Below are 15,536 nucleotides of genomic sequence, written 5' to 3'. Positions count from 1 at the left end.
CTTGCTGCCCTTCAGGAACTTTCCTCCTCACATGCGCTTCTTTATACAGCAAATCTTTATCTTCTGTCCCTTTTTTTTTTTCCCCTTACCTTCGTCTGGGAAATGAAACTGGAACAGACATTTCTGGAAATGATGGACTTGATTGGTGCATCTGGGAAGATGCAATTCGCAGTCAAAATGAAAATTGAAATTCGTCCCTTTTTTTTTTTCTTTTTTTTTTTCTTTTTTTTCCATAGTTCAGTATCTGCATTTTACGTTTTATGATTCTTCACCTCTTCACACAGCTGTGCTTGTTTGGTCGGTTGTTTCTGAACCTCTCAAGTGATGGCATCCATGGCATCAGATTGCTGAGAGGTACCCCGGGTACATCCAGTGTAGAGATGCAGCTGGGGGTATCCAGCACTTCGTAACAGAGAGACGTAAACATGCATTATTTTCCTCTGCCAATCCCTTTCCGTGCTTGGAAGAAGCAGAGCTGTTGTCAGTGAAATCTGGAGTTTTGGGAGACCTTCTGTTTTAGGGGTTGGCCAAAAATAAATTCTGGGATGAGGATCTTTGCTTTTTTCTCCCAGTCATGCAGGATGGATGGGAAGCTGTGAAGCCTTTAGTCATAACGCTCTGGTCCTGTGTTTTCCTTTTAATAAAGCATCCAGTGGGAGAATGTGACATAATTGGTTTCTTGGATTAAGAGATCTTGAAATGGCTGGTGCTACAGAGAGAAGATGAACCTCTCCATCAGGGTTGTGGTTTACATACAGTGATATGGTGACAAAATCATGCTGTTATTGCATGGCGATCTCGTATTTCTCTTGCAAGAAAATGCTCTCTACGTGGTTATGAAAACAGGCACTTTTGAGTCTTGTCAGTGGCACGGGATCTTAAATCTCTCCTTTCCTTGCATTGCATAATCTGAACGTTATTCTCCCACAGCAGCAGAAATGATGGAAGAATTGCATAGCCTGGACCCACGAAGGCAGGAACTACTGGAGGCCAGGTTTACTGGAGTTGGTGTTGCTAAGGTGAGTACAGATACCTTCAGTGAAAGGCATGACACCCTGCACTGCATTCTTTTCTTCCTCCCCCCTTGCTAATTTTGCTTTGCTAGCAGGATGCGTTTGTATCCATAGCTCTGTTTTGACTGCTGATTTGTCTGAAGTATGTTGAAGAGGAATGAAAATGGGATCTCTATGAGCAGATGCAGTGTTATACGGAAGATTTGGGGTTCCAAATAAGTTCTCAGGAGTTGCTCCATCTTAAGGCAGCTTGCACTCCACTAAAAAAAAGGACGGCTTTGTCTTTGGGAATCTTACCTGTCTCTTCCTTTCTCCAAGTATGCATTTGGGAATTGGATTTGGCCCCTTGTTAGATACAGTTTCAAGTTGATTGTGTTTAATACAACATGTAACCAGGCTGAATATTTTCAGGAGTTTGTACACGCAGTTCTTTCTGGGTACAACGTGTTGAAATTGTCTACTTTCTTGGTTGCATGAAACACACCCAAAAGTACTTGAAGGTAAACTTTCCCCTATCAGTGATCCGCAGCCTGCTGGTAAATCCCATCTTTGTCCTCACGTACAACTTCAGAACTACCCAGTAGCTGGTTTTCTTAAGTGAGACACCTAACAACAACATTGTGTGGCTGCTGGACGTGCTAGCATTAAGTTATTAGCTCTCCAGATGTTGTTGGTAGTGCTAAATTGATTTCCTCTCTGAGCAATGAAATGGTGGCAGAACTCATTTTAAACTAGGTCAGTGATAAGGAGTTTATTTTTCATGAAGGTGCTGAGTTTTGAACGGCGGAAAGGTGGAAGGTAAAACAGCATCTTTGCAGTGGAACTTTTGGAAGCTTCTTAGCATTGTTTTGGAAAGAAACTTTGTAGATCTGCATTAGAAAAAACTGATAGTAAATCAGAGCTTTAAATTGGTTTAGTTTGAGTGCATACTTTTTCTTTATGTACTTCAGCCAGAACTCAGACAAGGTTAAGTCTTGGAAGAGAGCATGAAGAAGTAAAAGATCCAGTTTTGAAGCAGTGTAGTGAGGGTGATTAACACTGAAGTCATTAACGAGAAACTTTCAGTTACTGAAGTAGGAATGTGGGCTTTTTTGATCTTTTTCCCACTCTTAAGACTTCTGATCTCAGGGCTTTTACAAGTTTATGCTCTGTAATGTAGTTATGATCTTGAAAGATGTTTTATACAACGTTACAACTTTTAATGTACTTTCTCATCTGTTCTTGCTTCTTCCTCCCAGTGTAGGTAGAGTATAAATAAAGTCAAACAACTTTCTTAAGACTTAAAATCACAGAGACTGCCTTTGTTTAAAAGAGTGCCAACATACTCAGTGCTCTTGAAAAACGTTAGGAACTGCTCCTTTTAAAGGAATAACCTTTAAAGGATATAGGAAAGCAAGGCTAAAGTATTTTCTGTGTGTCTAGTCTGGAAGCAGTGTGCACCCTTACTTTGTTCAGGTGAATATTAACAAATCATTCTGTTACTAAAACAAATCTGAGTGATAAGTCCTCATTTCTTGGAGAGCACGCTTTAAGCAAAGCTCTTCGCTGGGTGTTTTGCCCTGTTACTGTGCAGTGTTACCTCGTGTTGGTCAGTAAACTGTTAAAGTGCATTACACAATATATATTGATATACTTGCTAATTTGCAATAGACCAGCCAACCGTTGATATGAATTAGCATGACTCTACTATGTTGCAGCAAGTCTTGGTTGCAATATTAATCTCAGATACTACATTCCCTCCCAGGTTGGTGCTTCAAATTCCCTCCCTACCCCCCCAAGTCTCCGTCCGTCATGCTCCGCACTGGCATTGGTAGGTCACTGTCTTCAAGGGAATGTGTTGGGAAAGCTGTGATACAATTTGTGTGATTCAACTGAGATTTGTAGCCCTCTCCAATTAAATGTTGAAGGAAAGCTACCTAGAGTAAATTAGTGCCACCTAGTGGGACTGGGACTGGCGCATCCTCCTGGGATAGAGGTATTCTGTTGCTGTTTATTGCATAAAAGGAAGAAATGTCCTCTTAGATGCTCTCCTATTGGGTAAATGCAGCAGGCAGTTGCAGCTCTGAGCTTCCTGCCTTCCATGGCCTTGTTGTGCTGCTCAGTGTGCTCAGTTACGTTTCTTTAATGTTGAAAAGTACAGGGTATGTTTTGAGCCTGCATAAAACTGGCGTGCTAGTTGGCATCTTTCATGGAACAGCAGCATTGAAGACTGTTTTTCCTTCTTGTTTGCAATCAAAGAAATATCTGCATGCAATTCTAAGTAAACTGATCAAGAATAAGTTTTTGGTCTAGAAACTAGGAAAAAAAAATGCTCCTAGCCATCAGGGTCACAGGATTCTGTGAGTGCCTTCCAGTAACAGTAGTAGAGCACAGAAATCCTAAACTGTTCTGGAAGCAGCTGTGGGCTGTCACCTCCCGTGGTGGCTGAAGGCACAACCCAATGGCTGAGGTCGTTTGCAGTCCTAAATGCCACAAAATTCTGTTGCAAGATCGTGATGAATTTTCTTAGTAGTTGGAGAATATACTTCTCTAGAAGCTTGGAGTTAACACATGGAATTTATGAGCAAGGGATGTTTCTAGGCAACTGTGATAGTCCTTGTGGTGCATCCAGGTCACCAGATATCTAAAGCATCGCCAGCTTTCTGAAGCTCTCTATTCCTGCCATATGGTGAAGTGCCATTCTCCCCCAGATTCACAGAGCAGGTCCTTGAATTAACATGTGACTGTCTGACATCTGCAAGTATTCTTGTTTATCTGGCTCTAGTTTGTGTTTATGTACATAGGGGAAATTTAAACATGTTCACTTGAGATATTATTCTGGCTAGTCATCTTGGGCATCTTCCTTGGGTCAGGAGGTCTAGAAGGCAAAAGAGTTTGTTTCTGGAGATGGCATCCTTTGGTTTTGTCTGTTAAGGTACCAGATGGGTTAGCTCACAAGGATGGGTGTCATTTTCAGAGGCTTCTGCTGGATGAGGGTTGGAATGGGTAGTTGTGATGGGTGAATTCGTGTGCATAGTTTGCTTCAGGCTTAGCCAGGCTGGATCATGTCTGCATTGTGGGTGTTTGCTGCAAGTCGATAGTTAAATGGTCTTTAAACTGTGTGCAGCACTTTGCTGTAACAAACACAGAAAGGCTCAGTATTTCTAGAGGGTGACTGGCTCTGTTTTTGTGTAAGACAAGCATTGGTCTTGGTGGCAGCTACTGCTCCCTTTCCTCTCTCTTTGAGGTATCACAAAGAGGAAAATGAAAATAACCTGAAGAGTGTCACTGACATTGCAGAACATCTGCCTCCAAAAAGAGAACAGCTCAGAAAAAAGAACAGCTTTTTTTTTTTTTTTTTGTGGCTTGTTTTTATCCTTTCTCTGATGCTGCAGGATAGAAAGTCTCAATCAGTTCAATAACTAGCAGTTGTGTAGTCTGCTTAGCAATGTTTTTAGCAACACAAGTTACCAAGCTGAGAATTAACACACGAGCGGAATTGTTTTCTTTGGAGGGAAGCAGAGCTGCACACTGGTAGTCCCTGACAGGTGTCACATGCCACCAGAGGAACTAATTAATAAGAGTTTTGAACCTTTGATATAAATTTATCAGCTACTGCAGAAAGTGCCAGGAGTTGGTGCCAGATAGCTGAAAACTGTTTGGATGTTTCTTTGGGCAGTGTTCTTTATTTCTAATGCGTTGTCTAGCTGCTGGAGTTCAAAAACAGTTATCAGATCTCAGTTCTGCTCCTGCCCCTGAATTGAGGTTCGGGTTGAGTTGTGTGATGTTTCTGTCCAACTTGCTGTCAGTAAAATAATAATCTTTTTTTCTAAGAGAACTCTTGAGGCATAATGGGGCTCAAGCAAATCCTGTTACAAATTTGTTTACCTATCATATGCAAGGCAGGGTAGCTGTGCATGGCCAATGGTAGCTTAACTTCTCATGGCAAAAAGGAAAACCTGTGGCATATAGGTGATATGGGGACTTCGTTATTGGCCATAATGTTGGTTAACATTGAGCTTTTCTAGAAGCGGGCTTTAATTCTCACACTTTAGAGATTCTCAAAATGAGATGAAAATGTTTCCTAAACCTGGCCCATGGATTAGAGTGACTGGAAAACTGGAAAAACATTTCTCTTTGGTGTAAGCCTGTGGAGTCAGCAGTAACTCGTAGTGGGACAAAGGACTGACTTTTTCCCTTTGAAATCTCTTGATTTGCTGCAGAATTCAGAATAATTTGGGCTGCATTGGCCTGAGGTAGTGAAGCAGATCTCCGCCACTGAGTTAGCAAGAGAGTTTTGCAACGCGCGTAACTCCACATGTGAGACTCCAGCTAGGCAGCTTGGATTCCTAGAGCTCTCTTCCAGTATGAGGAGTTGCAGAACACAAAATGGAGGCTGCCCAACGGAAGAGGCGCAGACGAGCCTGGAGCATCGTGTCTGGGAGCTCGGAGAGGCTGGGGAGTCATGCGAGGCAGTGTGTAGGCTTGAACAGGAGGTAGGTAAGGGAGGCCTGAGTCAGACTAACTGTGTTACAGGAGATGCAATGGGATCTATTATCAGGCTGAGTTGTTCCTATTGAAACTTCAGCCACTGTGCCTCGTTTGTGGCATTCCCAGGGCTCTTGCAAAGGGAGAAATGACTAACTGAGTAGCTTGTATAAGTGGACAGGTTTTCAATTCTCGCCTTTGAGTGGGAGTCTTGAAAGGGACTGCTGCTCCTGCATCCAGTTCTCAACATGGAGGTTTTATTGTGCACAGGTAGGCCACTTAGAGCAGTTGAAAGGTGAATCACAAGGGAAAAGAGCATGCCAGCTTATCTCAGAAAAATTCCTCACTGAGGAGGAAGTGCGTGCTGTTCTTTTGCTTGTCATTTGGGTACACACCATAAGAACTGTTAGCTTCTTTCAGATGACCCACGTATTTCAGATGTTTGCTGAGCCCCATCGCCATTTCCCTTGCTGGGGTATGGTGGGTGAGTGGGCTGAAAGTGAGAGCAGAGCAGTGCACTGTTATCCCAAAGCAGACTGCTAGAAAAGCCTGATGCCACTGCAGGTGATTCGAGAAACAAAACTCATAAGCCCTTCCAGTGTGAACTTGTGCAAGTTTACTTTCTCCTACTGCTTTCCGAGCTTTATTCTGGTGTTAGTACTCTTTGCCATTGCTTACTTACTTTTTCCCAAAATTCAGGTTCATTCCTTTAATTCTTTTTGTGTCATGACCACTTAAAATGGAACGCTAAATTAAGTACTGAACATTTATCCAGTGTCAGATGCTGAGTTAAATATAAACAGCCAGGAATGATAAAACATAAATTTGAAGATTTTTTTTAGTGTGCACACGCGCTCCCTCACTGTTAACTAAAGGGCAGACACTCAGATGTATAGTTTCTCATATCCATTGCCTAAACCTGTTGCTTTACGTAGTTGATAACATGAGGTTGTGTGTGAAAGTAGGTATGTAGCTGGAGGATCATGGAAACTGTCTTCTTCCTCTTGCATAAGTATGAGAGAAGAGCAGTAGCAGTGAGTGCTCCTTAAACATCCCAGGTAGTGCATCTTCATTGCTGCAAGTGCAACACAGCCTAACGAGCACTCTGTGTTTTTGTAGTCTGAATACCTCAGAACAAGTGGTTTTTTTTGCTAAGTTTGACGTGAACAAGATGCTTTAGCTTCTTGCCTGTAAGACAGGCCTGATGCTTTGCTGTAAAAGAAATAGAAGCTGTAGGCCTACTTGAAGGCAGTCAAGGGAAGCAAAAACTCATTCGGTGGAATTAGGTCAAAAATTGTCTGCAAAGGATTTTGCATTTGTTCACAAAATCAGTAAACATGGCAGTGAACTTGCAGATACAAACAGCTCTCAAACTTTGCTTTCCTGATTCTGTAATAAAGTACTCAGTTCCTTTTCACCATTTGTGTTCCTTTGTTGAATTCAATTTTATGATGCTGTCAGTGTAGTTTCTAGGAGATGTTCTACAGTAATGGGAGAATCTGTGATCAGAATGGAATTGCTCTTCTGTTGATGTTCTGTTGTGTTCTGTTGAACACAAAAAAGTGTTTCATTCCAGCTCCTCTAGAGCAGTAGGTTGCACATGTGAAATAGTACAGATAGCTGTCCTCTGGAGGGGGAAAACCATTAGAGATTTTGTATTAGGCATTTCTGGAGGCTGCTTGCATTCCAGATCTTAATATTCCATTGGGAGGGTGGATGGGGATAGGACAAGGGGGAATGGTTTTAAACTGAGGCTGGGGAGGTTTGGGTTGGATGTTAGGAGGAAGTTTTCCCCCCAGAGGGTGGCGAGGCACTGGAACAGGTTGCCCAAGGAGGCTGTGGATGCCCCATCCCTGCAGGCATTCAAGGCCAGGCTGGATGTGGCTCTGGGCAGCCTGGGCTGCTGGTTGGTGACCTGCACACAGCAGGGGGTTGGAACCAGATGAGCACTGTGCTCCTTTTCAACCCAGGCCATTCTGTGATTCTATGATTGCATGAGTTTCAACCTGGATTTCTGAAAAATCTTGGGATTGTTTCTCACTACGGATGCCTTCATCAGCTTATTATTACAGGTTAGAGTGCAGTGCAGCCCGGCCCCATGGAGAGCATCCGTTCAACCGCAGTGTTCTTGAAAAGCTCAAATGTGGCATTTTGGGAGCAGCTGTTCTTGTCATTTGCTATCCATGTGCAAAATGGAGACAAGGAAATTGAAGCAAATGTGGGAACAACTTTCACTTTCATCTTCATGATGTCACAGCCCCAACCTGTCCGTCTGAGACCAGCGAGTGCTAATAGGCTGAGATGCTTCTGTTCTTATCAAGCTTTCATGCTCGCACGGAAGGTTGACGTTTCAGCCATGCTGCTCAGGTTTGATTTCATGAGAGGAAGTGAAGCGTTGTAGAGGGACAGCATTTGTGTAGTTTGTAAACAATGTTTTTACATGGGTGAGAAGGCTAGCTTTCTATCACGTTTGCCATAAGATGTTACTTATTATCACTGAGAGCACAGATGTGCTTAAGGTTAGTGTTGGCACTTCTGTTAAGTCCTGTTGGCCAAGAAGTAAATGGCCAGGACAGCCAAGAGTTCTAACAGTAAGATCCATGCCCCGTAACAGTGGGAAGGATTGGGGATGGGGCAGTGTGGAAAGCTTGGTTGTTAGTATAGGGCACAATGAAACGGTAAGCTTTGTATCAGTGAGGACACAAGGTGAAATGTTCTTTGTGCTAATTGCAAAGTCTTGAGCTAATTGGACAATAAGTTGAAGGGAGTAGGTTCCTGTGCAGCCTAATGTACAGGTCTTCTTTTAGCAGGAGGTTAGGCTAGATGATCTCCAGGGGCCCCCATCCAACCCCCTTAAAGAATATCATCTGCCGTGCTCCTAAGTAATTTGATTCTGAACAAGATTCCTGAACATGGAGCTTCTTGAGTTGTTCAAGTGTAGGTTGCTTGGGTTTGTTTTTTTCATTTCTATTTTTCGTTGTTTCCTCGGAGCAACTAAGCATGTCCTTTAAGGAGAAACAGATTCGCTAGTTAACATTCACAGTGTCACACAGAAAGTAAACAGAACTGTTGCTTTGTGTGGATGCCTGCTTGGAAAAGGGATTCGTAATAGCTAGGTTGTGTCACAAGCTTCATTGTATGGAGGTTGTCTTTCTTATAAGTGGGGAAGAGAGAATTGCTACCCTCAAAAGTAATCTATTGTGGGATCCTTCTGTGGTGCTCAGGCTTCTGCACTAACCCTCCCCTAAGTCTTCTGTTCAAGCATGTAATGAGAAGCGGCTTTGCCTTGAGGAAGGGTTGGTTGGTGGGAAGTGCTTACTGCAAAAATAAGAATGCCAAAATAGAATGAATCTTTGGGAAAAGATGCTCCCAAGTTATTAATGGAGAGATGGCTTTATCGTGTCATTCTTCCTGTTAATGCGTTCCATCAGTAATTGTGGATTTTGTTTTTATATCTTTGTCAAATTTGTCTACATTTCTTGAGTTCGGGCTGTGGGAGGACACTTTTGTGTCAGAGCAATAGGCTAAAACAGTGACTTTGCATGATTCACTTCTCTTTCTTTCTTAAAAACAATTTTGATAGCGATTTTTTAGAAAATAACTTTCCAAAATGCTTGGATACCTAAAGCTGTAGGTGTGTATCCAGCAGAGCCTGCAGAGATGCAGTCAGACTCCTGTAGGTATCTGGATACTGTTTTGATAAAGCTATTCCAGCCTCTTGGGTTTGTGCATCAGCTTGCTGGGAGCGACTGCTCTTCTGGCAGTTCAGCTGTGGGCCCATAAAATAGCCTGGTGAGAGGGATTGTCGTGTGGGTGACAGTTTTACTGCTGTTAACACAACTTGTTCACTTTCTTAGTGGAAAAAAATATACATTTAAAAAAAAATGAAAGAAAATTTGGTGGTGCTGCCAGCATCTGATACCAGTAATGTATGCCTTGCCTCTAAAGTTGTAGCCGAGGCCAAGCAGATGCTTGCCTAAAGACCTGTGCTTTGAACTAATGCTGCTCAACAGATCAGAAGTTTTGTTTCTCAAGCCAGTTAGCTGTCTTAGACCTTTTGAATGCTGCCTTGACTGCTTTGTGACTGTGGTTAAATAGGAATTAAACTGATGCAGAAATAGACATAATTGCAAAAGCCAAATCAGAACACTGAGAAAAAGCTGCCTGGCTTCAGTCTTGTTCCTCATGACTTGTGCAGTTTTTAGTGCGCTACCATGTGTATAGATATTTGACCCATGTTGCTGCTGTATCCATGTGGCTTAGTGCAGCATAGTTTGCCCAGAGATGCAATGTGTGATAGAGTGTATCTGCCTTGTAGGGAAACTTTCTAACTATATTTGCTTGTTTTCCACTAGGGTCCATTAAATAGCGAGTCTTCCAACCAGAGCTTATGCAGCGTGGGTTCTCTCAGTGATAAAGAACTGGAGGTAAGCAGGCACAAACCCAAACAGTCATCCAGTTTGAGTTAAACACGATTGGATTGAAAGTGTAGAAGGAATTTTATGGGAACAAGCACAGCCTTTAGACCACGCTGTGAAACAACCCTTCTTGAAGCTTCCCACTGCAACACATTTTACCCAACCCCCCCCAAAAAAACACAACATTCATAAAACTCAGCTTATGAAATTGTTTTCAGCTGCATTGTGATTTGTTTGTGGGTTTTGGATAAAGTTTTGGCCAAACAAAAAGCCAGAGAGCATTAATGGAAAAGTTTGCCTTACCTATCAAAAATGTGGATTTGCAAAAGTCTCTGCAGAGCTGAGTGTTCTCATGAACCACTCTGTAGAATTGTGGGGAGGTGAAAATTGATCCTTTGTCCCCATTTAAACTCACTGCTTTAGTGTCAGCTATTTCTAAACACTTGCTAAAGCAGCAGTAAAATGAACTGCAGAGTTAATTTTTTTTGTTTTAAAATCACACGTTCAAATAACAGTGTCTCAAATTAAAGGCCATTTTCTTATGGCTTTAAAGCTCTTTCCACCCAATTACCAGGTAAGTTGTGGGCCATATTTCCTTCTATTATGTGGCATTACTGATGTGAGGTGTCTGGTGAAGCTAAGTCATTCAAGAACAAAGTATCTGCAAGTACAGCAGAGAGTGAAAGATTGAGCATTATGTCTTATTTTACTTGATTTTTGATCAGCCTGTGTGGAGTGATTTAAATTGACCAAGCTTACATAATCAAATCTTCCATTCCTGGCTTTTCAGTCTATAAAAGATAATGTTGTGTGTAATTTTGGTTATATAAATGTACTTGAGTGGAAGAACAACTGAAACTGACTCTCATTAATATGCCTAGAATTCCACGGAGGCTGTAATGTGGGGCTGGTGTTGTTACAGTCACTCCAGCATGAGTTGCTCTTCGCTCAGCACTGAGGAGGCTTTTTCATTCACTGGTACACATGCTGGAGCTGGTGCAGCAACTCTCTCGATTGTTACAGAGGTTTTTTTAGCCTCTCAGTTTTAAAAAGTGCTTTGCAGTCGCAGTGGTCACCCCAGTCTTAACAACCCTTCCATCATCTTACCAAGATAACATGACAGCGATGGCCTGGTTGGTGAGGTGGGACCAAAGGTGTCCAGCATCTGCTGGGGACGCAGCCAGGTTTGGGTTCTGGCTGTGTCAGCTTTATCCTTTTCATCCTATTAAAGGAGGTAGATTGATTTCTGTGCTTACTGTGAGCAAGTCTTTTGGCAGAGGTCTTAAACAGGGTACTTTGGACTTTGGTTTCCAAAGAGCACGAAGCTTAGGTTTACCACAAACTTTCTGCCCATGCCTTTCCCTCCCCCAGTGTTGTTTTGCACGCTGTGGTTTTCCTCTTGCCCCTGGGCTGCAGCTTTGCAGTGACTGAAGCGATTGCAAAGCCTATAGCTTGGAAATCATTTGGGACTCTTTAGGATGGGTAAGAGATTCTTTTGCTAATGACACGGTGATGGAAATGACAAGACATCTCTCTTTCCAGCAGCCTCGGTGAGCTGTTTCCAGTGCTGTGTTTCCTCATGATCTCAGCAGGGTTGGCCACATATGTGACTCTGGTGACACAGAATGCACCATGCCAGGGTCCCTTTTGCTCTCACCTTAATGAGAACAGATGCAAAACAAACCGAATCCAGATGAAGTGCTGCATCTGTGGCAGCTTTCTCCTGGCTGCCATCTCAGGGAACTCTGCCTTTATTTGTGCAAGGTTGCAGACGTGCACCAATGGATGGCACAGTTCTGACAGCTGTGTGCAAACAGCTTCAGGAAGATGAACTGTCCTGTCCTCAGTCACCCTGCGCCCCTTGTGCCAGTTCTGCAGTCATCCTCAAATGGTTTACACAGATTGTTTTATTTTTACCTTTTTTATGTGAACTTGTTCTGCTAACTGTGAGGCTGGCATATTGCAACTAAAAAGAGGGAGGAGGGGAGAGGAAATTAACCTAATTTCTAACCGAGTTCTGTCCATTTTGCAGTGCTTGTATCCAAAGGTAGCAGCTCTTTGAGAGCTATTGTTTCTTTAAGTACCAGCAGTAGAAGCAAATGCACCAGAGAAATGAAATGGCCACTGGGGATGTGGAGCAGATTATTGTGTTTTGGCATTTTCTTTAAACTTTGGAATAACTGCAGAAATGTTAATTTTCAAGTATTGTTTAACAGACTCCTGAGAAAAAACAGAATGACCAGCGGAATAGAAAAAGGAAAGCAGAAGCGTATGAGACCAGTCAAGGTAATCCATTTTCCTGACCCAGCTGTAGGATTTCTGGATGGTTGGTGATTTGTGTGCGTTTGGCACAGTCAGTGTCTGAGGAAACTAATGGCTCTTCTCAAGGGTGTGTGTCAGGCAGCTTGTTGTGAACTGCTCCGTGATGGTGCAGTTCTCTTCTGGGAACCTTGTTGTCCCTATTGGCAGGAAAACACTCATCTTCAGCTTATTTACCCAAATGATTAGAGTTTTTGGGACAGACTGCCCAAAGGCTTAATATGGCATCTCTGCAGTGTCGTTCTGGTCCCATGTCACTATGCATACTGCAGCCAGGCTTCAAAATACAGGATGTACTCTCTGTTGCCTATTTGAGACGTATGCCTGCTTTGTTAAAGGAGGTTCTCACCATAACAAATAGGGAACAAACTGTACTTGAGTATAAAGCAGACAGTGCTGACTCAAAGTACTGAGAAGAACCAGAGTGTTTTGGTCCAAGTTTGGATTTCCTATGGGGCACAGGGGCAGATTTATTTCTTTTATTCTTCAAAAGAAAGTACTGAGGATTGCGTTGACAGAATGGCTTTGATAACACTACAGTAAGAGAGAAGGGCTAATTTTGAATGAGGTGCTATTAAGCCACTGCTAGTTTTTTCTCTAACTTTTACAGGGATGCTTGTGAGAAATCTAATGTGCAGTAATTTATGTGAAGGTGATGGAGTAAAGTAGAGGTAAAAGTACCCTTTGCTCTGCCCTCATCTTGAAGGAAAGTTTGGAGAACTGTGGAGTGTCCAGCGAGGTTTCGTGTTTTTTTTAAGTCCTTCAGCAAGTACAAATGATGTTTGATTAGATTTGACGTGTTTGGAATTGAGAGTTAATTGAATTGTCAACTCTAAACCCTCCCAACAGCCACACAGAGCTGTAACCCTGGGGCAGTCTTTTGTTCTTTAGAAGCTTCTGTTATGGTCAGTGTTGCACCTAAAGAAGTACAGGGAAAGGAGTGTTGAAGTACAGGAGTAGTTTTCAGAGCACTATTTCATAATTTCTGTTCTTAATGTGTGTGTGTGTGTGTGTGTATATACATATATATATACATATATAAACTCTTTTATTTTCATTCTTCATTTTTCCTTGTAGGAAAAGGCACTCCTAGAGGACATAAAATTAGTGACTATTTTGAGGTAAGTATCTTTACATAGATTGAGGAATCTGATTGAATTCGTGTTGTGCATAATTGGCAGATGGAGGTCTGTAACGTGACTGCTGTTACTGATCTGTCCTATTAAATAATAGTTTGGAGTCATTGATTGATAATGTTAACCTGATACATCCAACTGTGGTTGTGTGGGGGGATGTGAGATTTTTTGGAAGCTGGTTTTTAAATTCTCTTTGAACAACTGATGAAGCAGTTTTGGTTTTTATTTTAAAGAGTGGTCGTGTAAATGTAGGCCTGGCACCTGGATCTTGGATGAGGATATTTGTGCTCTTAGCATGCAATCCTACTTTAATACAAGGTCCTGTGCAAAGGAATCTACCTGCCTCCTCCCACACCCCCACCTCCCCCCAGCCCCAGAATTTTCTTCTTTATTTTACTCGTTAGCTTGGAGTCAGAAATCAACTGTTTATTAGTGCTCATTTCTTTCCTGGTTTAAGTTTTTGATAAATGATTGGTGGTTGGTGGCCCTGCCTATGGCAGAGGGGTTGGAACTTGATGATCCTTGGGGTGCCTTCCAACCCAAGCCATTCTGTGATTCCATGATTGTGCAGTGCAGAACAATTCCTGTACCAACTAGACCAGTTGCCCAGCTGCTTATGTATCTCATCTTCCACAGCAGCTGGCACGAATGCTTCCATGGTGCACAGTTAGACACACCTCCTCAGTTCAGAGAATTGAATTCCTAATTCCGCACAGCAAATAATTAGTGTACAGCCAAGCATTAGCGACGAGCTGGCTTGTATCTTTTGTCTTAAAATGAGAAATGTACCCAGTGCAAATGTAAATGTTTGTCTGAAGTACGAACTTTCGCTGTTATTTTTGACAACAACGCATGAAATTTTAAAGTTTTCCTCCCAGCTTATCTTCGGTTTGTTTAAATGAGTCCCAGGAGCCTGCGTGGCTTCATCTTTAATATCACATTGCTTCTTTCTCTGTTAAATGTACTGAAGTACAGTATCTCTGTGGAATGACTGATGATCAAATCTGTTGCTTTGGTCAGTTTGCTGGGGGAAGCGGCCCAGGAACCAGTCCTGGTAGAAGTGTGCCACCAGTTGCCAGATCATCACCGCAGCATTCCTTATCCAACCCCTTACCAGTAAGTGTTCTCCTGGGGATGGTGTGGGTGGCACATTGCTTCTGTTGGTGGCCGTGCTTCAGGCAGGTGATGATAAAATGTTCTGAACAGGAAGGAAGGGTCTCTCGGTAAGTGGTTTCACTTGGTCTTTAATCACTTCTCTTTGTGGTTTTTTTTTTGTTGGTTGGTTTTGTATTGTGTTGTTGTGCTTTGTTTTGTTTTTTCTATAGCTGAAACTGGGTTTGGGCAGCAAAGCTGAATGTTTAGGATCCTGCAGCAGTTGTTAGTCCAGTTGCAAATGATGTCACTATCTGAGCTTAAAGCATCACAATCTGTATTTTTACGTGCTGTGTGGATACAGATGGCTTGCTGTCCTTAAGAAAAGAAGGAACTGGTTTAATTGCTGTTACCTTGCACTCTAGTGTGGCTCATGAACTTCTACATGAAGTTGGGAGTATCATGTATGCTTATGTAGCACCAGTACAGTGATATTTCTGATCTTGATTTCACTCTTTGGGTCTAAGGAAAGATGTACACACCATCGTAATATTGGGAAAATCTTTTCCTTCTGTCTGTGCATGTGATTTGTGAGGAGCATTCGCGAAAGCTTGCAAAGAGATGTGTGTACAAGCACATCTGTTGGTGTTTTTTGTTTAAATAATTCAATTTTGCTGTCTGAGCATTTCTGCACAATCTGAACATGAAGGAATAACCAGTATTTTAAGCTGTTTTTGCACAAGCTAAAGAAATTTCTTTCAACTAGCAAAGCAGCATTCAGAGGCTGCGGTATTTGATCTCTAGTTTTGAACGTTGCCATCACCCCTCTTTAAAATGTTTCAGTATTTATTGAGTGTCACAGAAGCACAGAGCACTATGGGAAAGGTTCGTACCCCGAAAACCAAATGCAAAGACTTCACTGGTTACATTATTCTGCACATTTCATGAATGTGTACTGAGCTAAATCCCAGCACTGAATTCAATACATGTTACTAGATACTGAAACTCTGCAGTGCTGCTTTAAGGGTGAGCTTCAGCTGTGCTTCTAGATGTCTTGAATGACTATAAGTACAAAATATATCTATGATTGA

The 15,536-nt window shown here is 42.3% G+C and overlaps 1 protein-coding gene across 5 annotated transcripts in view; it reads left to right on the top strand.

The window, feature by feature from the left end:
- Positions 1–938: 938 nt before the first annotated feature.
- The window catches only part of TLK2 (tousled like kinase 2), a gene marked incomplete at both ends in the record, with an annotated part of 39,169 nt that continues 24,571 nt past the window's right edge, over positions 939–15,536 (top strand). For 2 of the 5 annotated variants that reach the window (XM_079547300.1, XM_079547299.1), the window contains 5 exons: positions 939–1,019; positions 9,836–9,907; positions 12,115–12,184; positions 13,295–13,338; positions 14,374–14,469. In XM_079547300.1, the coding sequence (XP_079403426.1) occupies positions 939–1,019; positions 9,836–9,907; positions 12,115–12,184; positions 13,295–13,338; positions 14,374–14,469 (363 nt within the window). Of the gene's footprint in view, positions 1,020–2,757; positions 2,824–9,835; positions 9,908–12,114; positions 12,185–13,294; positions 13,339–14,373; positions 14,470–15,536 lie in introns of all 5 variants that reach the window. The other 3 variants (XM_079547302.1, XM_079547301.1, XM_079547298.1) reach the window with 2 other exon arrangements.

Source organism: Tetrao urogallus (assembly GCF_951394365.1).
Source record: "Tetrao urogallus genome assembly, chromosome: 26".
Lineage (NCBI taxonomy): Eukaryota > Metazoa > Chordata > Aves > Galliformes > Phasianidae > Tetrao > Tetrao urogallus.
The sequence above is the reverse complement of the archived record's forward strand: the minus strand, read 5'-3'. Positions and strand labels throughout refer to the sequence as shown.